The following is a 19,827-nucleotide window of genomic DNA, read 5'->3' as shown; positions in this document are numbered from 1 at the left end:
TGCAGTTATCCCCTTTTTTTCAAGAGCCTGATGGTTGAGGGGTAGTAACTGTTCTTGAACCTGGTGGAGTGAGTCCTGAGGCTCTTGTACCTTCTACCTGATGGCCACAGTGAGAAAAGAGCATGGCCTGGGTGGTGATTGTCTTTGATGATGGATAATGCTTTTCTGTGGCAACGTTTCATGTAGATGCGGTCAGTGGTTAGAACATAGAACACAGAAATCTACAGCACATTACAGGCCCTTCGGCCCACAATGTTGTGCTGACCATGTAATCTACTCTGGAAACTGCCTAGAATTTCCTTACCACATAGCCCTCTATTTTTCTAAGCTCCATATACCTAACTAGGAGTCTCTTAAAAGACCCTATTGTATCCGCCTCCACCATATTCACTGGCAGTGCATTCCATGCACCCACCACTCTCTGTATAAAATACTTACCCCTGACATCTCCCTTGTACCTACTTCCAAGCACCTTAAGACTATGCCCCCTTATGTTAGCCATTTCAAGCCTGGAAAGAAGACTCTGGCTATCCACATGATCAATGCCTCTCTTCTTATACACCTCTATCAGGTCACCTCTCATCCTCTTTTGCTCCAAGGAGTAAAGGCCAAATTCACTCATCCAATTCTCAAAAGGCATGCTCTCCAATCCAGGCAAAATCCTCGTAAATCTCCTTTGCACTCTCTCTATAGTACCCACTACAGAGAGTTGGGAAGACTTTACCCATGATGTACTGTGCTGAATCCACTAACTTTTGTAGGATTTTCTGCTCAAAGGCGCTGGTGTTCCCATCCCAGGCCATAATTCAGCTAGTGGTTTCTACTTCTCAATCTCCCCCTTCTTAGTCAACCCAGTGGAGTTGGGATGTCATACTGGCATTCCAGCAGTCAGACAGACAGACATACTTTATTGATCCCGAGGGAAATTGGGTTTCATTACAACCGCACCAAGAATAGTGAAGAAATATAGCGATATAAAACCATAAATAATTAAATAATGATAAGTTAATCATGCCAAGTGGAAACACGTCCAGGACCAGCCTATTGGCTCAGGTGTCTGACACTCCGAGGGAGGAGTTGTAAAGTTTGATGGCCACAGGTAGGAATGACTTCCTATGACGCTCAGTGTTACATCTCGGTGGAATGAGTCTCTGGCTGAATGTACTCCTGTGCCTAACCAGTACATTATGGAGTGGATGGGAGACATTGTCCAAGATGGCATGCAACTTGGACAGCGTCCTCTTTTCAGACACCACCGTCAGAGAGTCCAGTTCCACCCCCACAACATCACTGGCCTTACGAATGAGTTTGTTGATTCTGTTGGTGTCTGCTACCCTCAGCCTGCTGCCCCAGCACACAACAGCAAACATGATAGCACTGGCCACCACAGACTCGTAGAACATCCTCAGCATCGACTGGCAGATGTCAGGGTGGGGATCTCAGATACTAAGGTATAGCAAGCAACAGAGTCAGTGTAAGTTACTTGGTTTCATACACATGAGGACCATAATTGGTGTGTGGGGAGGCTGGGGTGCAGAATGGCCTGTTTCTGTGGCTCTATGGTTCCACCTGGATGGTGATTGGAATGAGGTAGAGGGGTACTAGTTTGTGGGGTGATTAGCTCCTTCTGCCACTCACACAGGGCATATGTGTTCTTCCAGTGAATGGTCTTGGGGCCCTCATGGAGACATTGAACACTACAAGCACAGAAATAGGCCATTTGGCCCATCTGGTCTGTGCTGATCTATTATTCCACCTAATCCCATCAACCTGCACCAGACCCTGGCCCCCATACACCCTCCATCCATGTACCTAATCAAATTTCACTTAAATGCTGAAATCAAACCCAAATTCACCACTTGCACTGGCAGCTCATTCCACACTTGCATGACACCCTGAGTGAAAAAGTTCTCCCTCATGATCCCCTTAAACATTTCACCTTTCACCCTTAACCCATGACATCTAGTTCTAGTCTCAGTCAACCTCAGTGAAAACAGCCATTTTGCCTTTACCTTACCTATACCTTCCACAATTCTGTATGCCTCTGTCAACTCTCCCCTCATCCTCCCACTCTCCTAATCTATTCAATCTTTCCCTATAACTCAGGTCCTCAAGTTCTGACAACACCCTTGTAAATTTTCTCTGCGCTCTTCCAATACTATCTCAAATGCTTTCTGATTTCCCATATTTCCTTATGATTTAGAAGAGGCCATTCAGTCCATTCACTCCATGCAGTAACCCCTTTCCCTAGTTACTTCCTCTGTGATCTATTCCCCTCACATTCCCACCATCCACATGGCCCCAGGCTCTACTCACCATTGCCAATTACCTGCACATGGGTCCTAGTGCCCTTCCCTTGGACAACATCGGTGGCGTGGATAGGGGAGACTTGCAGCTTGGGCAACTGCCAGTCTTCCATAAAAAAACCCTGCCCAGGCTTGTGCCCTGGAAACTCTCCAAGGCACAAATCCACGGTCTATCGAGACTAACGGAGGCCTACATACCTGCAGACTACACTTTCTCTTAAGCCACTTCATACTGCACCTGTTATTGTTTCAGCTTGTTCCACCTCAGTGCACCATGCAATGATCTGCAAGATAAGCTTTTCACTGGATGTTGGTACATGAGAAACTGATAAACCAATTCCAGCTCATTAAATACCCAAAAGACCAGGTGGTGGGAGCAAGTTCAAAGTAATTTTATTATCAAGGTACGTATATGTCACCATATACAACCCTGAGATTCATTTTCTTGTGGGCATTCTCAATAAATCCATAATAGAATAATAACCATAACAGAATCAATGGAAGAAAACACCGACCAGTGTGTATTTGCACAGCAGTTAAACTGTGCAAATACAAATATAAATAAATGATAATAATAAATAAATCAGCAATAAATGTCAAGAGCATGAGGTGGAGAGGCCTTGAAAGTGAGCCCATAGGTTGTTGGAACATTTCATTGATGCAGTGAAGTTGAGTGAAGTTATCCCATTTGGTTCAAGGGCCTGATTGATGAGGGCTATTAACTGTCCCTGAACCAGTTGGTGTGAGTCCTGAGGCTCCTGTACCTTCTATGTGGGATTCAGCCTTTCTTATTGCCCTCACTCCACTATGCTGCCGTAAGGAGTTCGCAAGTTCTCCCCCTGACCACGTGATTTCTTCTGGGCGCTCTGGTTTAATCCCACGTTACAAAGACCCTCAGGGACGGTTATTTAGTTGTGGGCATGCTGCCTTGGCACTGGAAACGAGGCTGCACTTGTGGGCTGGCCAAGGATAATCCTCGCAGATTTGATTTGACACAAACAACGCATTTCACTGTATCTTTTGACGTACACGTGACAAATAAAGCTGATCTTGATAAAGCTGATCTCTTTATCAGAACACTGATTTGTGCAGACTTGCTGGTCTTCCCAGTGTGAGGATATCCCACGTATGAACACTGCAGATTGACAAGGCCCAGGCTGCAGGAGTCCGTGCTGAGGAATGCACTGAAGTTCAAGTGCGGCCACAGCAGAGGCTTTGTGAGGAAGGGCCACAGTTCAGGGCTTTGCTGCCACAGACACAGAGGGGCCAGGTCCTTGTAAAAACCTCTCAGAAGCGCTTTGTTGAAGGAAGTATTCTGAGTACCATTGACATATTGAAAGAAATGCATTGAACTGATGCTTCAACAAACGTAGGGCAAGATGTATAATGAATGCAATTATTTGATATGTTTATTACTACCATCAGGGAGGAGGAACGGGGGGGGGGGGCCTGAAGGCACACACTCAACATTTTAGTAACAGCATTTTTCTCTCCACCATCAGATTTCTGAATGGATTATGAACCAGTCCATAAACACTTCTGTTGGAATCGGTTGTTCTTTAAGTTTTTAATAAGGTATAAATTGAATTAATGAGTTTTTATCAAGACTGAATTTTGAGTTTCCCTAACGTATAACTTGTATTTTTCACAATATTTGGTGTGAGACTCCACCTACTGGTGGCAAAATGATATAAGAGTTACATAGCGTTTTATCATCTCCAACCTGGTACTGATTTATCCCTGCAAGCTCTCACCTGCCCCTACACCTCCTCCCTCACTACCATCCAGGGCCCCCAACAGTCCTTCCAGGGGTGGCGACACTTCACCTATGTGGTCATTTACTGCTTCCGATGCTCCCAGTGTGGCCTCCTGTATACCGGTGAGACCCAACAGAGATTGGGAGGCTACTTCACCGAACACCTACCCTCCACCCACCAGAAAAAGCCACCAATTGCAATTCCACTTCCCACTCCCATTCCGATATGTCAGTCCTCGGCCTCCTCTACTGTCGCAATGAGGCCACACTCAGGCTGGAGGAGCAACACCTTGTATCCGTCTGGGTAGCCTCCAACCTGATGGCATGAACATCAATTTCTCAGACTTCTGGTAATTACCCCCCTTCATGGTTCCCCATTCTCCATTCCTGTTTCTTTCTCTCGCCATCACCTCCCGCTGGTTTCTCCTCCCCTTCCCTTTCTCCCATGACCTTCTACCCTCTCCTGTCAGATTCCTCCTTTATCTCTTTCACCTATCAACTTCCCAGCTCTTTACTTCACCCCTCCTCTCTTCCAGTTTCACTTATCGCTAATCACCTTCTTCCCCTCACCCCACCTTCTTACTCTGAACTTCTCATCTTTTTTCCAGTCCTGATGAAGGGTCGCGGCCCGAAACATTGACTGTTTATTCATTTCCATAGATGCTGCCTGACCTGCTGAATTCCTCCAGCATTTTGTGTGTCTTCCTCTGGATTTCCAGCATCTGCAGATTTTCTCATGTTTGTGATAACAGTTACATTTTTATCTAACAGCTTTGTCATCTTTCATTTTTCGTTGGCTAAGTGTTAAACATGCTGCACGTGTGTGTCACCCACTAGGTTTATCTCAGAAATCTGCCTTAACAAAAGTGACAGCTTCTACAAAAATCACCATCCTAGTTCTCTTTGTTCTTAGTTCTTTAATCTTTAGTTTCATGTGCTCTGAACCCACTTCTCGTTTTAAACTTTCAACAGACGATTGTGAAGCAATAAGTTTCTAGATCTCAGGCTCCTAAAAGAATCTGCAGATCAAAAATCACCAGAACCAACAACCAGCTCACTATTTTTGCTCTCTTTTTGCTCAGCTTATTTAAGTTAAATTTAAATACATATTTCTCATTGTAATTTATAGTTTTTAATGTATTGCACTGTACTGTAAATGAAAGAACAAATGTCGTATGTTAGTGATATTAAACCTGATTCTGATTCTGATAATATATAATTCGAATGATTTTTGAAATAAATTACACCATCTGCAGCAGGCAGCTCATAGCCCTGTTAGAATATCTGGTGGGGGGGTCTTTGGGGTTCTAACATTTAACTGCCGTTCACTCTTTGGGGCACTCCTCTGTTTTCATTGCAAAGAAAAAGAATTTCAGGATGTATTCTCTGACATTAAATGTACCTTTGAATCCTTTGAAACCTTTGAAATCACTGGAAGAACAAGTAAACCTCTCCCATTCAACATCAGCAGCGAACTCGGGATATTGTCCGTGTGCCTGCCACCTGAGGCCTAAATCAGATGATCTTTTCAGGTGGAAAGAATTACAAGGTAGACAGATGAACACATTCAAGGATATGCTGAAAGCCTCCATAAATAAATGCATCGTTGCCAGTGGATTAGCGTCAATGGGTGCCTGACATCCATCGCGGACCAAACATGCTAAAAAGTTTGCTTCCATGTTGTCTGGCTCGAGGACTTCTGGGAATCTTTGGCTCACTTTGGGGTAGCACAGTGGCATCGCTGGTGGAGCCAAAGCCTCACACGGCCAGTGGCCGAGTTCAATCCCTGCCCCTGGGGCTGTGGGTGTGGAATCTGCACGCTCTCCCTGCGACCACATGGGCTTCCACTGCGTGCTCAGGTTTCCTCACACATTCCAAAGGAATGGGGGTGGGAACTGGAATTGCTTCCATCTTACATCGTGAAAAACCACAGAATGGATGCGTCACCCAGTCCCTTTGAGAAATCCTGTATCCCTGAAAGATACTCTTCCTTATCAATATTACCATTATAATAAGTTCATATTCATGTTTAATTAAATTTAATTAATCATTCAACCATCCATGAATACCAATGAATACAGCCAAATGAAACAGCTTTCCTCTGGGGTCAAAGTGCAACAACAAGGTGTAGGTTGTACCTTGAAATTCCAAACTCTGAAAACCCCCAAAATTCTAATTCTTTTCCCCCAAGTGCTGACATGACATGGAAACTTCCACAAGGTGCTGGAGAAGTTCTCAGGTGAAACGCAGGTCTCTGGCCAGACAGTTCTGAGAAGTGACGTCACAAATGTAATGAACAGAAGTTAATGAAAAATAGAAAAACATTGCATGAAGTTCTCAATTGTATATTGAAAGTAAGCTTTCGTCAGTTTTGGAATGAACATACGCCGCTTAACAGTATGCTGATCATGAAACAAGCGAAGATCTATCACGATGAACCGAAAATTGAAGGTAATTGTGAATATTTATCAGGCTGGTCTCAGAAATTTAAGAAAAGGCACCGCATTAAGTTTTTAAAGATTTTTAAAAGTGTCTGCTGATCACGAAGCAGCAGAGGTTCATTGATAAGTTTGCAGATACTGTCACTGATGAAATTCTAACACCAGAACAAGTTTACAATGCTGAATGTTTTAATACCTTACATAAAACCTATAAAAAAAGTCAAATGCAACTAGTGTGCTGTGAACGTTTCATGAAAAGATGGCATCATAGGTTGAGACTGAAATCCTGCCATTGTTTGTTGTTCAACAGCTGATTCAGGTATTCTCTGATGCTGCTGGGCTGCTTTTGTTACCCTTCACACATTATATTTTCATTATATTAGTGTTGTGTAATAATTTTCACGTGATGTACAGATGTGTGATGAACAACTGTAAGACAAAGTCTGCTTACCGGTAGCACATAAATTCAGAGTTGGAAATGATGGCGATCCTGAACTATCTCATTATATATTCCAAAATCTGGAAAATTCAAATTCTGGAACACTTCCAGCCCCAACTTGTTCCAACTTGTACCATCAGTCTCACATTGGAGAGGGTTCAGAGAAGATTCATGAGAATGATTCCAAGAATGAAAGGGTTACAGTATGAGGAGCATCTGGCAGCTCTTGGGCTGTATTCCCTGGAGTTCAGGAGAGTGAGGGAGAATATCATAGAAACATTCCGAATGTTAAAAGGCCTGAACAGATTAGATTCGGCAAAGTTATTTCCCATGGTAGGGGTTTCTAGGGAAAGGAGGATGTCCCTTTAGAACTGAGATGCGGAGAAATTACTTTAGGCAGAGGGTGGTAAACCTGTGGAATTTGTTGACGTTGGCGGCTGTGGAGGCCAAGTCATTGGGTGTATATAAGGCAGAGATAGATAGATTCTTGATTAGCCAGGGCATCAAAGGGTATGGGGAGAAGGCAGGGGAGTGGGGATGACTGGAAGAATTGGATCAGCCCATGATTGAATGGTGGAGTAGACTCGATGGGTTGAATGGCCTTCTTCTGCTCCTATGTCATTTCATTTTTAGAATCTTTTTATCGATTCATAATCTTCTACAGCTATAAAATGATACAAAATTTAAACAAATTGATATATATACAATTAATAAAGCTGAAGAAAAAAAGCTGATTGTAATATATGAAAATGAAAAAAAATTTATAAGGAAAAGAAGGAAGAAACTATATAAAACTATAGTCTTATAGTCATACACAGGACAAAGCAGATTGCAGTAAAAATAGTCTAAGTCCCTGAGCGACATTCCTGGTGCATGGGTGTTGTCAGCAAGAACAACGCAGTTATGTCTCTTTTTCTTTGTCACCCTTCATTCTCAGGGTCATCAGCTCCCGCTTCAACCTCATTCCGCAGTGGATCTGCCGTGAAGGAACCAGCAGGCTTCAAGTATTCTTGGGATTACAAAATGGTAGGATGATCGGTCCTTCATTTGTACAGCATGGTACTTCACCGCGACTCCTGGAAGATCCGCCAAGAATTCAGGCGTTAGCGTGCTGCCACCAGCTTCGCGCGTGCCCCCATGAGGACCGGAATGCCGTTTGAAAGCGTACTGCGGATCACAGAAAACTGCTGTGTACATTCTCGCTTCTCTGTGTAACTCACACTGTATCTTGTGACTTACTCATTATGATATCGACGGCACTCATTCGGTCAAAGGTCAAAGTCAAATCCATTGTCGCATGCACAAGTAGACATATGCCCAGGGGCAATGAAAAACTTACTTGCAGCAGCACGGCAGGCTCATGGCATCAGACAAGCATTACTGAGTCCGTCGGGGACATACAACCTCCCAGAACAGCAGTCTCATCTCTTCCACCTCTGCTTATTCTCTGTAGCCCATCTTATTATTCACTGATCCCATCAATTCACTTGCCATTATTTTGCTACTAATCTGCAGACAGTTTACATTACAGTGTCACATTGGCGCCACCGTGACCATCAGCCTCCGTAGTATCCAGGACATCTTCAAGGAGAGATACTTCAAAAAAGCAACGTCTATCATTAAGGACCCCGTCACTCAGGTCCTGCCCTGTTCTCATTGCTACCATCAGGAAGGAGGTACAGGAGCCTGAAGACACACTATCAACGATTCAGGAACAGCTTCTTCCCCTCTGCCATCAGATTTCTGAATGTACATTGAACCCATGAACACTACCTCACTACTTTTTTATTTCCATTTCTGCTATTTCTGAGGCTGTGTCCTCTTGTCTTAGACTCTCCCTCCATAGGAAAAATCCTCTCCATATCCACTCTATCAAAGCCTTTCACCATTTGATAGGTTTCAATGAGGTAACCCCTCATTTTTATGAATCCTACTGAATACAGGCCCAGAGCCATCAAACACTCTTCATATGACAAACCATTCAATAAAGTATAGCCGATGTCTTGACTTCTTTATAACTACATCAGTATGTTGGGACCAGGTTAGATCCTCAGAGATCTTGACACCAAGGAACTTGAAGCTGCTCACTCTCTCCACTTCTGATCACTCTATGAGGATTGTTATGTGTTCGTTCCTCTTACCCTTCCTGAAGTCCACAGACAGCTCTTTCGTCTTACTGACGTTAAGCGCCATGTTGTTGCTGCGGCACCACTCCACTAGATGGTAGAGTATCTCACTCCTGTACGCATCTCGTCACCACCTGAGATTCTACCAACAATTGTTGTATTGTCAGCAAAGTTATAGATGGTATTTGAGCTATGCCTAGCCACACAGTTATGTGTACATAGAGAGTAGAGCAGTGGGCTAAGCACACACCCCTGAGGTGCATCAGTGTTGATCGTCAACGAGGATGAGATGTTATCATCAACCTGCACAGATTGTGGTCTTCCAGTTAGGAAGTTGAGGATCCATTTGCAGAGGGAGGTACAGAGGCCCAGGTTCTGCAACTTCCCCATCAGGACTGTGGGAATGATGGTATTAAATGCTGAGCTATAGTTGATGAACAGCATCTTGATGTAGGTGTTTCTGTTGTCCAGGTGGTCTAAAGCCGTGTGGAGAGCCATTGAGATTGCTTCTGCCATTGACCTATTGTGGTGATAGGCAAATTCCAACGGGTCCAGGTCCTTGCTGAGGCTGGAGTTCAGTCTAGTCATGACCAACCTCTCAAAAACATGTCATCACTGTTGATGTGAGTGCTACTGGGCAATTGTCATTAAGCAGCCCTCATTATTCTTCTTAGGCACTGGTATAATTGTTGCCTTTCTGAAGCAAGTGGGAACTTCCACCCTTAGCAGTGAGAGGTTGAAAATGTCCTTGAATACTATCGTCAGTTGGTTGGCGCAGGTTTTCAGAGCCTTACCAGGTACTCCATCGGGACCTTCTGCCTTGCGAGGGTTCACTCTTTAAAGATAGTTTAACATCGGCCTCTGAGAGGGAGATTACAGGGTCATCAGGTGCAGCAGGGATCTTCACAGCTGTAGTTGTGTTCTCCCTTTCAAAGCAGGCATAGAAGGCATTGAGTTCATCTGGTAGTGAATCATTGCTGCCATTCATGTTATTGGGTTTCACTTTGTAGAGAGTAATACCTTGCAAACCCTGCCAGAGTTGTCGTGCATCCGATATCGCCTCCAACCTCATTTGAAATCATCTCTTTGCCCTTGAATTAGCCCTCTGCAAATCATACCTGGTTTTCTGGTACAGGCCTGAATTGCCAGACTTGACTGCCACAGATCTAGCCTTCAGCAGACGACGTACCTCCTGGTTCATCCACAGCTTTTGGTTTGGAAATGTACAGTAAGTCTTTGTTGGCACGCACTTTGCCCACACAGGTTTTAATGAAGATGTTAACAACTGCAGCATACTCATCCAGGTTGGAAGATGAATCCTTGAATACAGTCCAGTCCACCGATTCAAAGCAGTCCTGTAGGCACTCCTGTGCTTCTTTTGTCCATACCTTCTTGGTCCTCACTGCTGGTGCTGTAGTCTTCAGTCTCTGGATCTGCCTTCGATCTGCCTAGAGCAGGCCGTCCTCAAAAACTGAGTGACCATGCAAGAAAGGGACTAGTGAGGCAGGCCACCAAGAGACCAATGACAACCCTGGAGGAGTTACAAGCTTCAGTGGCTGAGGTGGGAGAGGCTGCACGTATAAAACTGCTGTCCGGGTGCTTCACCAGTCACAGCTTTATGGGAGAATGGCAAAGAGAAAGCCAGTATTGATAAAAAAAAAACTCATGAAATCTTGGTGAGAGTTTGCCAGAAGGCATTTGGGAGACTCGGAAGTCAGGTGGGAGAAGATTCTATGGTCTGATGAAACTAAAATTGAGCTTTTTGGCCATCACACTTGTTACGTATCCCGTAACTGGGTCACTTACCAGCAAAGATAGAGAGGTCCGTTGAAGTCTGATGGTACTATTTTTAACCGTATTTATTGGTAAAAATACACAAAAATAATATCAATGCAAACATACAGATAATATACGTCGTCAATACTAAATCTAAAAGCGCGGGTATAATAATAATCAATAAGAAATAGCTCTATCGTTGTCTAGGGGATAATGTATTGTCCCATGGAAATATAAAAGTCACTCAAGTTCATTTAGGCTGCAGCTTTTGGTTGGAGAGAGAGACGGAGTTTTGTTTTAGAACTTGCCCGTTTTCCTTTTTATGATGTTGATCCTTCGAAATGTCGTCGGTGTCCTTTTCCTTTTAGCTAAGCCGTCTTCCGTGGTCAGTCCCACCATTTCCGAGGCAAATGGAAAAGGACGCACGTGGGCTTTCCACCGGCTTTCGCTATTACGCTGTCACGGGATTTCTATTGTTTCTCCTGGTGCGTCTAAAGGGGTTGTTCCCCAGACCTTCTTTTATCCTTACTCACGGGGTCTCAGATGTCAATCAGGTTGGGGAGGATGCCATCCCTCCAACCAGCCCACGTTGCTCATTCCTTGAGGGCATCGATGAATAGCACAGTGCTCAATACACAATTCCGTCTCCAAGAGACAATGGCCTGTTCCCGTGGCTTTGTATCGTTGAGGGGCCAGGACATTCCAAACCCCCTGTGGATTCTGCATCTCTCTCTCTCATTTCCTGGGTCTCCTGACCTGAATTAATAGCGATCTTGCGATTCTCAAAAAGGAGGGGGCTACTTTGTACCCTTCGGCCCCTCAGAGTTGGGCACAGGCATAACACACTAAACAGTATGTTTGGTATACGCCAAACACCGCACATCATCAAAAACACATTGTCCCTCCCGTGAAGCATGGTGGTGGCTGCATCATGCTGTTGGGATGCTACATTGCAGCAGGCCCTGGAAGGCTTGTGAAGGTAGAGGATAAAATGAATACAGCAAAATACAGGGAAATCCTGGAGGAAAACCCGATGTAATCTGCAACAGAACTGCGACTTGGGAGAAAATTTGTTTTCCAGCAAGACGATGACCCCAAGCGTAAAGCCAAAACTACACAGGGATGGCTTAAAAACAATATACAGCAGTTAAAGCCCTGGAGTGGTCAAGTCAGAGTCCAGACCTCAATCCAATTGAGAATTTGTGGCTGGATTTGAAAAGGGCTATTTGCTCACAATCCCCATGCAATCTGAGCAGTTTTCTAAAGAAGAATGTGGAAAAATTGTGGTGTCCAGATGTGCAGAGCTGATAGACACCAATACACACAGATGCTGCCAAAGGTGCATCTACTACATACTGACTTGAAGGGGGTGAATACTTACAGTGTTCTTGTGTTTTATATTTGTAATTAACTTAGATCACTTTGTAGAGATCGGTTTTCTCTTTGACATGAAACTTTTTCTGTCAGTGTCAAAAAAGCCAAATTAAATCAACTGTGATTCAATGTTGTAAAACAATAAAACATGGACTGTGTGTGTGTGTGTGTGTGTGTGTGTGAGTGTCTGAGTGTGTGTGTGTGTGTGTGTGTGTGTGTGTGTGTGTGTGTGTGTGTGTGTGTGTGTGTGAGTGTCTGAGTGTGTGTGTGTGTGTGTGTGTGTGTGAGTGTCTGAGTGTGTGCGTGTGTGTGTGTGTGTGTGTGTGTGTGTGTGTGTGTGGACAGTGTTTACACACACAAAATAAACTGCAAAAATTCTATTTAAATCAGAATCAGGTTTAATACCACTGACATATGTCATGTTTTTTTTTGATTTGCAGCTGCATTACAGTACAATGCATAAAATCTATAAATTACAATAATAAATATATTTTAAAAATTCAACTAACTGATTAGTGTTAAAATAGAGCAGAAATAGAGTGGTAGCGTTCATGGTTTGTTCATGCAGAGACCTGATGGCCTCGGGGTGGATCCATATCCTGAACGGTGGGTGTGTGTCTTCAGGCTCCTGTACCTCGTCCCTGATGGTGGTCAATTATGGAAAATCCTGAACATCCTCTACATACATAGCACCATCCAGAGACAGAGAAGCAGTTTCAGCGACAGGTTACTATCGATGCAATGCTCCTCAGACAGGATGAAGAGATCAATACTCCCCAATGCCATTCGGCTTTACAATTCAACCGCCAGGAGTAAGATATGTTAAAGTGCCGGGGTTAGGACTCAATGTATTTAAGTAAACTACTTAAGAACTTTTTAAAAGCTATTATTAATGCTTTTTGAGAGGGTGATTTTAGATGCATATCATATTTTTACTGAGTTAAGTATTGTATGTAATTAGTTTTGCTACAATAAGTGTATGGGACATTGGAAAAAATGTTGAATTTCCCCATGGGGATGAATAAAGTATCTATGTATCTATCTATCTAATGAGAAGGGGGCGTGTGCTGGATGGTGAGCGTCTTTAGAGATCAGTGCTGCTGTCTTGACGCACCACCTCTGGAAGTTGTCCTTATAATAGATCTGGCTACATCTACAGCCTTTTGCAAGCATTGGAGCCTTCGTTTAGGCGTTGTCCTCAACCAGAACCACCCAATCAACTTAACGTTACCAGGGTAATAGAAATCACCTGAATTTACTGTATTTTTACTGCCCGGTAATTCCAGTTTTACGCAATTCCAGTCCCCGCCCCTTTTAGGTGGGGCTTTAGCCGTCGAGCACAGAATTTTCGAGAAGTTGAGAAGACTGGAGATGAAGTGTCTGTTCGCGTTGGCTTTGTTTTGCTCGCTGGTGAGGGTGATCGGCACAGGAGGTAAGAAGTAACGCGCCCGAAATGATGAGCGTGCGCCACGGTCAATCTCGGTTTCGCCGCGGGAGCGCTGAGACCGAGGTCGCGCTGCGCCGAGAACGGCTCTTGCCTAAGCACACTGGCAGAAGTTGCATCACGTTAGAGAACTTCGGGAGTAAGTGAAGAAGTTGCAAAGACTCAGCGGGTCAGGCTGCATTGGGGGTGGGGTGGGTGAGCGGGTAGGGGAATCGAGAGGGAGAGAACGAACAACTGGAAGGGGGTAGGAGGAAAAGTTAGGGTTCTCAGGTTGTTGATTTTCAGTAGTTGTGTGTCAAGGTCATTGACCTCCAACTGAACTCTCTCACTCTCCTCTGATGCTGCCTGACCTGTTGAACGCTTCCACTATTATCCGTTTTAATTCTAGACCTGTGTCCAGTGCAAATGCCTGTTACTGGGAGGAGTTCTTATCTCTACATCATACTGTATATCACCTTGCCTTGACCCCTGCCCACATTTCACCCTTTTCAAGGATGCAACGTAATTAATTTTTTTCCCCCTTCCTAATGCCCAGATGAAATGAAGCAAGTTAAGGGCATCCTTGGTAAAAATGTTTCGTTGGTGTCTGGAATCAGTGCCGATCTCCACGGTCGTGAAGTTGTGTGGGAGTTCACTAACAACAGTGGAACTGAGTTGACCATTTTGGATGTTGGACCAAACCACCCAGAAGTGAAACCAAACAAATATTTTGAAGATCGTTTACATTTTAATCGGTCCACTGGAGATTTATTATTAAGCAATTTAAAGACAAGTGACCAGGGAAGTTATACTATCAGCGTGGATGGTCAGGGGCTGCGAATAATAGATTTGCGAATCTTTGGTGAGTACCTTGTGTCACTGAATGTTTATGTTAAGATTGGATGCTGTTCAACTTGGACAAGTTCTCATGAACAAACACATTGCTGCACCAACTCTGCACATCAGACATCATCTATGGAGAGGAATTATACTGATGAAGGGTCTCAGCTTGAGACTGTTCATTCCTCTCCATAAATGCAGCCTGACCTGCTGAGTTCCTCCAGCACTAGTGTATTGTGAGTGTTACTCTGGATTTCCATAAGATATAGAAGCAGAAATAGGCCCTTCAGCCCACTGAGTCTACTCTGCCATTTCATCATGACTGACCCATTTCCCCCTCGACACCATTCTCCTGCTTCTGACACCTGGTCAAAGGCCTTCTGAAAATCCAAGTACACAACATCCACCAATTCTCTTCATCTATCCTGCTTATTATTCAAAGAATTCCAAAAGATATGTCATGCCAGATTTTCCCTTAAGGAAGTATAACCCCCTGGGTTGCCTCAGGCTCGCTCAGCTCATTCTCGTCTAGGGGGAGCAGCCTTCGGCCCCGCCAAACTGGGTAATCAGCCGGTGTGGATGCTGTGTGATGTCCCCGCCTCGCCCAAAAACAGACAGTACACCATATGCGATTAAATGAGTACAGTTTATAAAGGTTACTATAACTAAGTGATTAATAATGATACAGTGTATATGAAGGGAAAAAAATAAAGAAAAGGCGCCAAACTTATCAAAGTCCAAACCACTTCGTGCACAACCGTTGGAGCTCAATTACTGAAGTCTTCAGGCCACCATTCGATCCCCTCCGAATTCCTCGACCCGACGCCTGGGACCAACCACGGTGGTCGACCAGACGCTCCACACGAATCTGTCTTCGTCTCCTCTCCTCACTGAAACCCTTGGGCCTCGGACCCCCGCTCAGGGTCTGTTCTGTCGCCCAGCTTCCAGCATCGCGTTCTCTCTCTCTCTCACCCCCTCACGCCGACTCCCCAAAATGCCCGCCAACAATCAGTTTACAGAGCCACAAGAAAGAATAACATTAATCCCAATTGGTTAACAAACAAATACAATTCACGATATCAGTAATTTTAACCCAAACAAACTTCCAGCATTATCATAACAAAGAAGCCATTTTGTTTACATACACAGTAACAAAGAAAAAGAAGAAACCCCCTTTACACTCTCCCCCCACCAAATAAAAGTCATGTCCTCATGACTATTAAATAACTCGCCACCTTTCCTCCCAACACACCCTAACCCAAGCACAAACAGTGACATCTCCTCCCCACACAGTAAACCTCACGCCCTGTTCCTCAGGCGCTACATAGGCCAACTATCTGGGAGTTCCCTAACCCTTCTGAGACCTCCGTACCCCCTCACCTAAACCATTCAGGCTCGGACACAACTGGGGATACCTCGGGCCCGCTACCAACTCCTCTCTCAACCTCTCACTCATGCCCCACACTGCACACAGCTAACCCTCCCCACTACACCTGACTCAGTGGAAGAAGGGCCAAAGGTCTCTTCCTCAATCGAGGGAAAGTCAGCAAAAGGCAGCATGTACCACACATCCAGCACATCATCCATCGAATCTGCATTCTTCCTCATTTCTGCAATCGGTAGCTGCTGTTTGATCTTCTCCAAACGGAAACACGTGGCCTGCACTGCTCCTGCAGTCTCTTCAGCCTCCTGTTCAGTATTCACTGCACTTCTCTCCAGCTTTTTCTTCCTCATGACTTCTTCCAGATCAACTTTCTCCAGTCTCCGTTTTCATTTCAAACTTGATTCCGTAGAGACAGTCACTCACGAGCTGCGACCTTCGCCAGCCCTGGCACGTGTCCAGAGAACACTTTAACTCTGTAGTTCTCAGCCGCTCCTGCAACAACCTCACTTCATATTCTCCTGAGGCAAACCCAAATACCAAGAGATCATCCACATACGCCAAAACTCCAAACGCCTCCACATCCCCATGGTCTTCCACATGTCCCGCAAGAAGGTTGCAAGGGCTCCGGATATGCCCTGTGGCATCTTTTCGGACCAGAAGACTCCTAGGGAATTTATAACGGCCGTCTTCTCCTTGTCGGCCCCACTCATCGGGATCTGGCAACATCCACTCCTCAGATCCAGCACCTTAAACCACTTCGCACCACTCAGACAGGCCATCGCCTCTTCGGCCCTCAGGGCCATATTCTGGTCACTGACAGTGCGCCTCTTCAGCGTAATATACTCCACACATACGCTGCCTACGTCTTCCACGGCTTCAAGGGCCAGTCGCCACAACCTCTCACTCACCGAGGTGTCTTCAGCGGTCAACTCCCCTCCCTCGTGGTATTTCGCAGCGTCCACTAAGAAGGTCTCACCCTCAGATACTTCCCCCAGGCTGTACCACCACCGGCTCTTGTTTGAATTCGGTATCGGCCCAATGCTGCTACACGCGTCCGCACAAGCAGCTCGAAACTCTGGGTGCATCGACAATGCCTCCAAACAGCTCTCACCCACCTCCTCCGGGCAGGCCCCCAAGTGCACCAGCAGGATATTGGTTCTCTCCAGAACTGAAACGCTGCCCATCTCAACAGTGTCCGGACACATCAGCATTAACGATTCACGAACCTCAGTCACCTCCACCTTTGCCTCTAAGAACTCCATTTTCACTGACCAACAACCGTCGTCTGGATAATCACCGGCACTGGTACCCCAAATCTCCAGTGCCCTCAATGTCGTCAAGGGTAAATGCTTCCAATAACGGTTATAACACAAACTGTACAGCAACTTAAACGGTGCCCCGGTGCCGAGGATGGCTTTAACTTGACTTCCATCCATCCGTAACAACACCTGAGTGCGTGGTCCCTCTAAGCCTTCAGGAATAGAGTCTGTTCCTTTCGGGAGTTCCTTGGTACATTGCTGGGAACGTGCTCCCCCAGAGACCCCAAGCCGTTCCCCCACTGGGCCTCCTCTAAGTTTCCCAACACCTCTCGGATCAACTGAACTACTGAGGGAGGAGCTGATCCCCTTGACAGATCCCTCTGGCACCGCAAGCAATTTATCTGCCCTCCTAACCAAAAGGGATACCCTAAAAACTTTCCACCAATCTCCTGCCACGGATATGATAAGCCCCCCAGCTGTGGCATTTGACTTCCAGTCGAATCACACGCATTTTCCCACACTTCCACATAACTGACAGCTGTCACCCCGAGGTAATTGAACCCGACAGTTCTAACAACGCCACCAGCCCGCCTACTCAAACTTTCAACCAATCCCTGTCGCTTTCCCTCAGCCAAGCACTGCCACTCACCCAACTACTGAGAGGTCCGCTCCGCCCACGTCTCCGCCCCTTTAGGGCTGGACATTATTCCAACAACTGGGCGGAGTCCACCACTGCTGAAACATCCCAACCTGTCACTCCTCACTCTCCGAACAGTACGGACAACCCATGGCCCCACCACCATTTTGTCAACGCTAGTCGGAACTTGGAACAACGCCCTCCAGGCTACCAACAGCAGCCACCCCACCCAACACACATGCAGTGATAACCAGCAATTGCCCACCCAGAAAGGCACACCAGCCCTTCGCCACAGACATAATTTAAAGAGGGCGATCACACAGCTTCTGCAGAAATCAATCCCGGACGAGCCCCCCACAATGTAACCCCCTGGGTCGCATCAGGCTCGCTCAGCACGTTCTCGTCTAGTGGGAGCAGCCTTCAGCCCCGCCAAACTGGGTAATCAGCTGGTGTGGATGCTGTGTGATGTCCCCCGCCTCGCCCAAAAACAGACAGTACACCATATGCGATTAAATGAGTACAATTTATAAAGGTTACTATAACTAAGTGATTAATAACGATACAGTGTATATGAAGGAAAAACAATAAAGAAAAGGCGCCAAACTTATCAAAGTCCAAACCACTTCGTGCACAACCGTTGGAGCTCAATTACTGAAGTCTTCTGGCCACCATTCGAGCCCCTCCGAACTCCTCGACCCGACGCCTGGGACCAACCACGGTGGTCGACCAGACGCTCCACACGAATCTGTCTTCGTCTCCTCTCCTCACCGAAACCCTTGGGCCTCGGACCCCCGCTCAGGGTCTGTTCTGTCGCCCAGCTTCCAGCATCGCGTTCTCTCTCTCTCTCACCCCCTCACGCCGATTCCCCAAAATGCCCGCCAACAATCAGTTTACAGAGCCACAAGAAAGAATAACATTAATCCCAATTGGTTAACAAACAAATACAATTCACGATATCAGTAATTTTAACCCAAACAAACTTCCAGCATTATCAAAGAAACACAGTAACAAAGAAAAAGCAGAAACCCCCTTTACACTCTCCCCCCACCAAATAAAAGTCATGTCCTCATGAATATTAAATAACTCGCCACCTTTCCTCCCAACACACCCTAACCTTGACCCCTGCCCACATTTCACCCTTTTCAAGGATGCCACGTAATTGATTTTTCCCTTTCTAATGCCCAGATAAAATGAAGCAAGTTAATGGCGTCGTTGGTGAAAATGTTTCGTTGGTGTCTGGAAACAGTGCCGATCTCCAAGGTTGTGAAGTTGTGTGGGAGTTTACTAACAACAGTGGAACTGAGTTCACCATTTTGGATGTTGGACCAAACCACCCAAAAGTGAAACCAAACAAATATTTTGAAGATCGTTTACATTTTAATCGGTCCACTGGAGATTTATTATTAAGCAACTTAAGGACAAGTGACCAGGGAATTTATACTATCAGCGTGGATGGTCAGGGGCTGCGAATAATAGATTTGCGAATCTTTGGTGAGTACCTTGTGTCACTGAATGTTTATGTTAAGATTGGATGCTGTTCAGCTTGGACAAGTTCTCATGAACAAACACAAATTGCTGCAGGAACTCTGCACATCAGACATCATCTGTGGAGAGGAATTATACTGATGAAGGGTCTCAGACTGAAACGTTGACTGTTCATTCCTCTCCATAAATGCAGCCTGACCTGCTGAGTTCCTCCAGCACTAGTGTATTGTGAGTGTTACTCTGGATTTCCGTAAGATATAGGAGCAGAAATAGGCCCTTCAGCCCACTGAGTCTGCTCTGCCATTTCACCATAACTGACCCATTTCCCTCTCGACCCCATTCTCCTGCTTCTCCCATAACCTAAATGCTCTGACTAATCAAGAACATATCAACTTACGCCTCAAATTCACCGGTGACCTGGCCTGCACAGCTGCCAATGGCAACGAGTTCCACAGTTTCACCACCCTCTGAGAAAAGAAATTCCCCTCTCTCTGTTCTGAATGGATGTCCCTGTACCTTGAGGCTGTGCCTCTGGTCATAGGCTCCCCCACCAATGGAAACATCCTCCTCACACCCGCACT

The 19,827-nt window shown here is 45.5% G+C and overlaps 1 protein-coding gene across 1 annotated transcript in view; it reads left to right on the top strand.

Annotated features, from left to right (window-relative positions):
• Window positions 1–13,519: 13,519 nt before the first annotated feature.
• LOC140718841 (uncharacterized) overlaps window positions 13,520–19,827 on the top strand; it is a 40,341-nt gene continuing 34,033 nt past the window's right edge. Inside the window, exons 1-3 of the mRNA XM_073033055.1 lie at window positions 13,520–13,650; window positions 14,198–14,503; window positions 18,947–19,252. Coding sequence (XP_072889156.1) covers window positions 13,590–13,650; window positions 14,198–14,503; window positions 18,947–19,252 — 673 coding nt within the window. The 5' untranslated portion in view covers window positions 13,520–13,589. The remainder of the gene's footprint in view (window positions 13,651–14,197; window positions 14,504–18,946; window positions 19,253–19,827) is intronic.

The sequence above is a fragment of the Hemitrygon akajei genome, chromosome 2, assembly GCF_048418815.1.
Source record: "Hemitrygon akajei chromosome 2, sHemAka1.3, whole genome shotgun sequence".
In the NCBI taxonomy this organism is placed as follows: Eukaryota; Metazoa; Chordata; class Chondrichthyes; order Myliobatiformes; family Dasyatidae; genus Hemitrygon; species Hemitrygon akajei.
The sequence above is the reverse complement of the archived record's forward strand: the minus strand, read 5'-3'. Positions and strand labels throughout refer to the sequence as shown.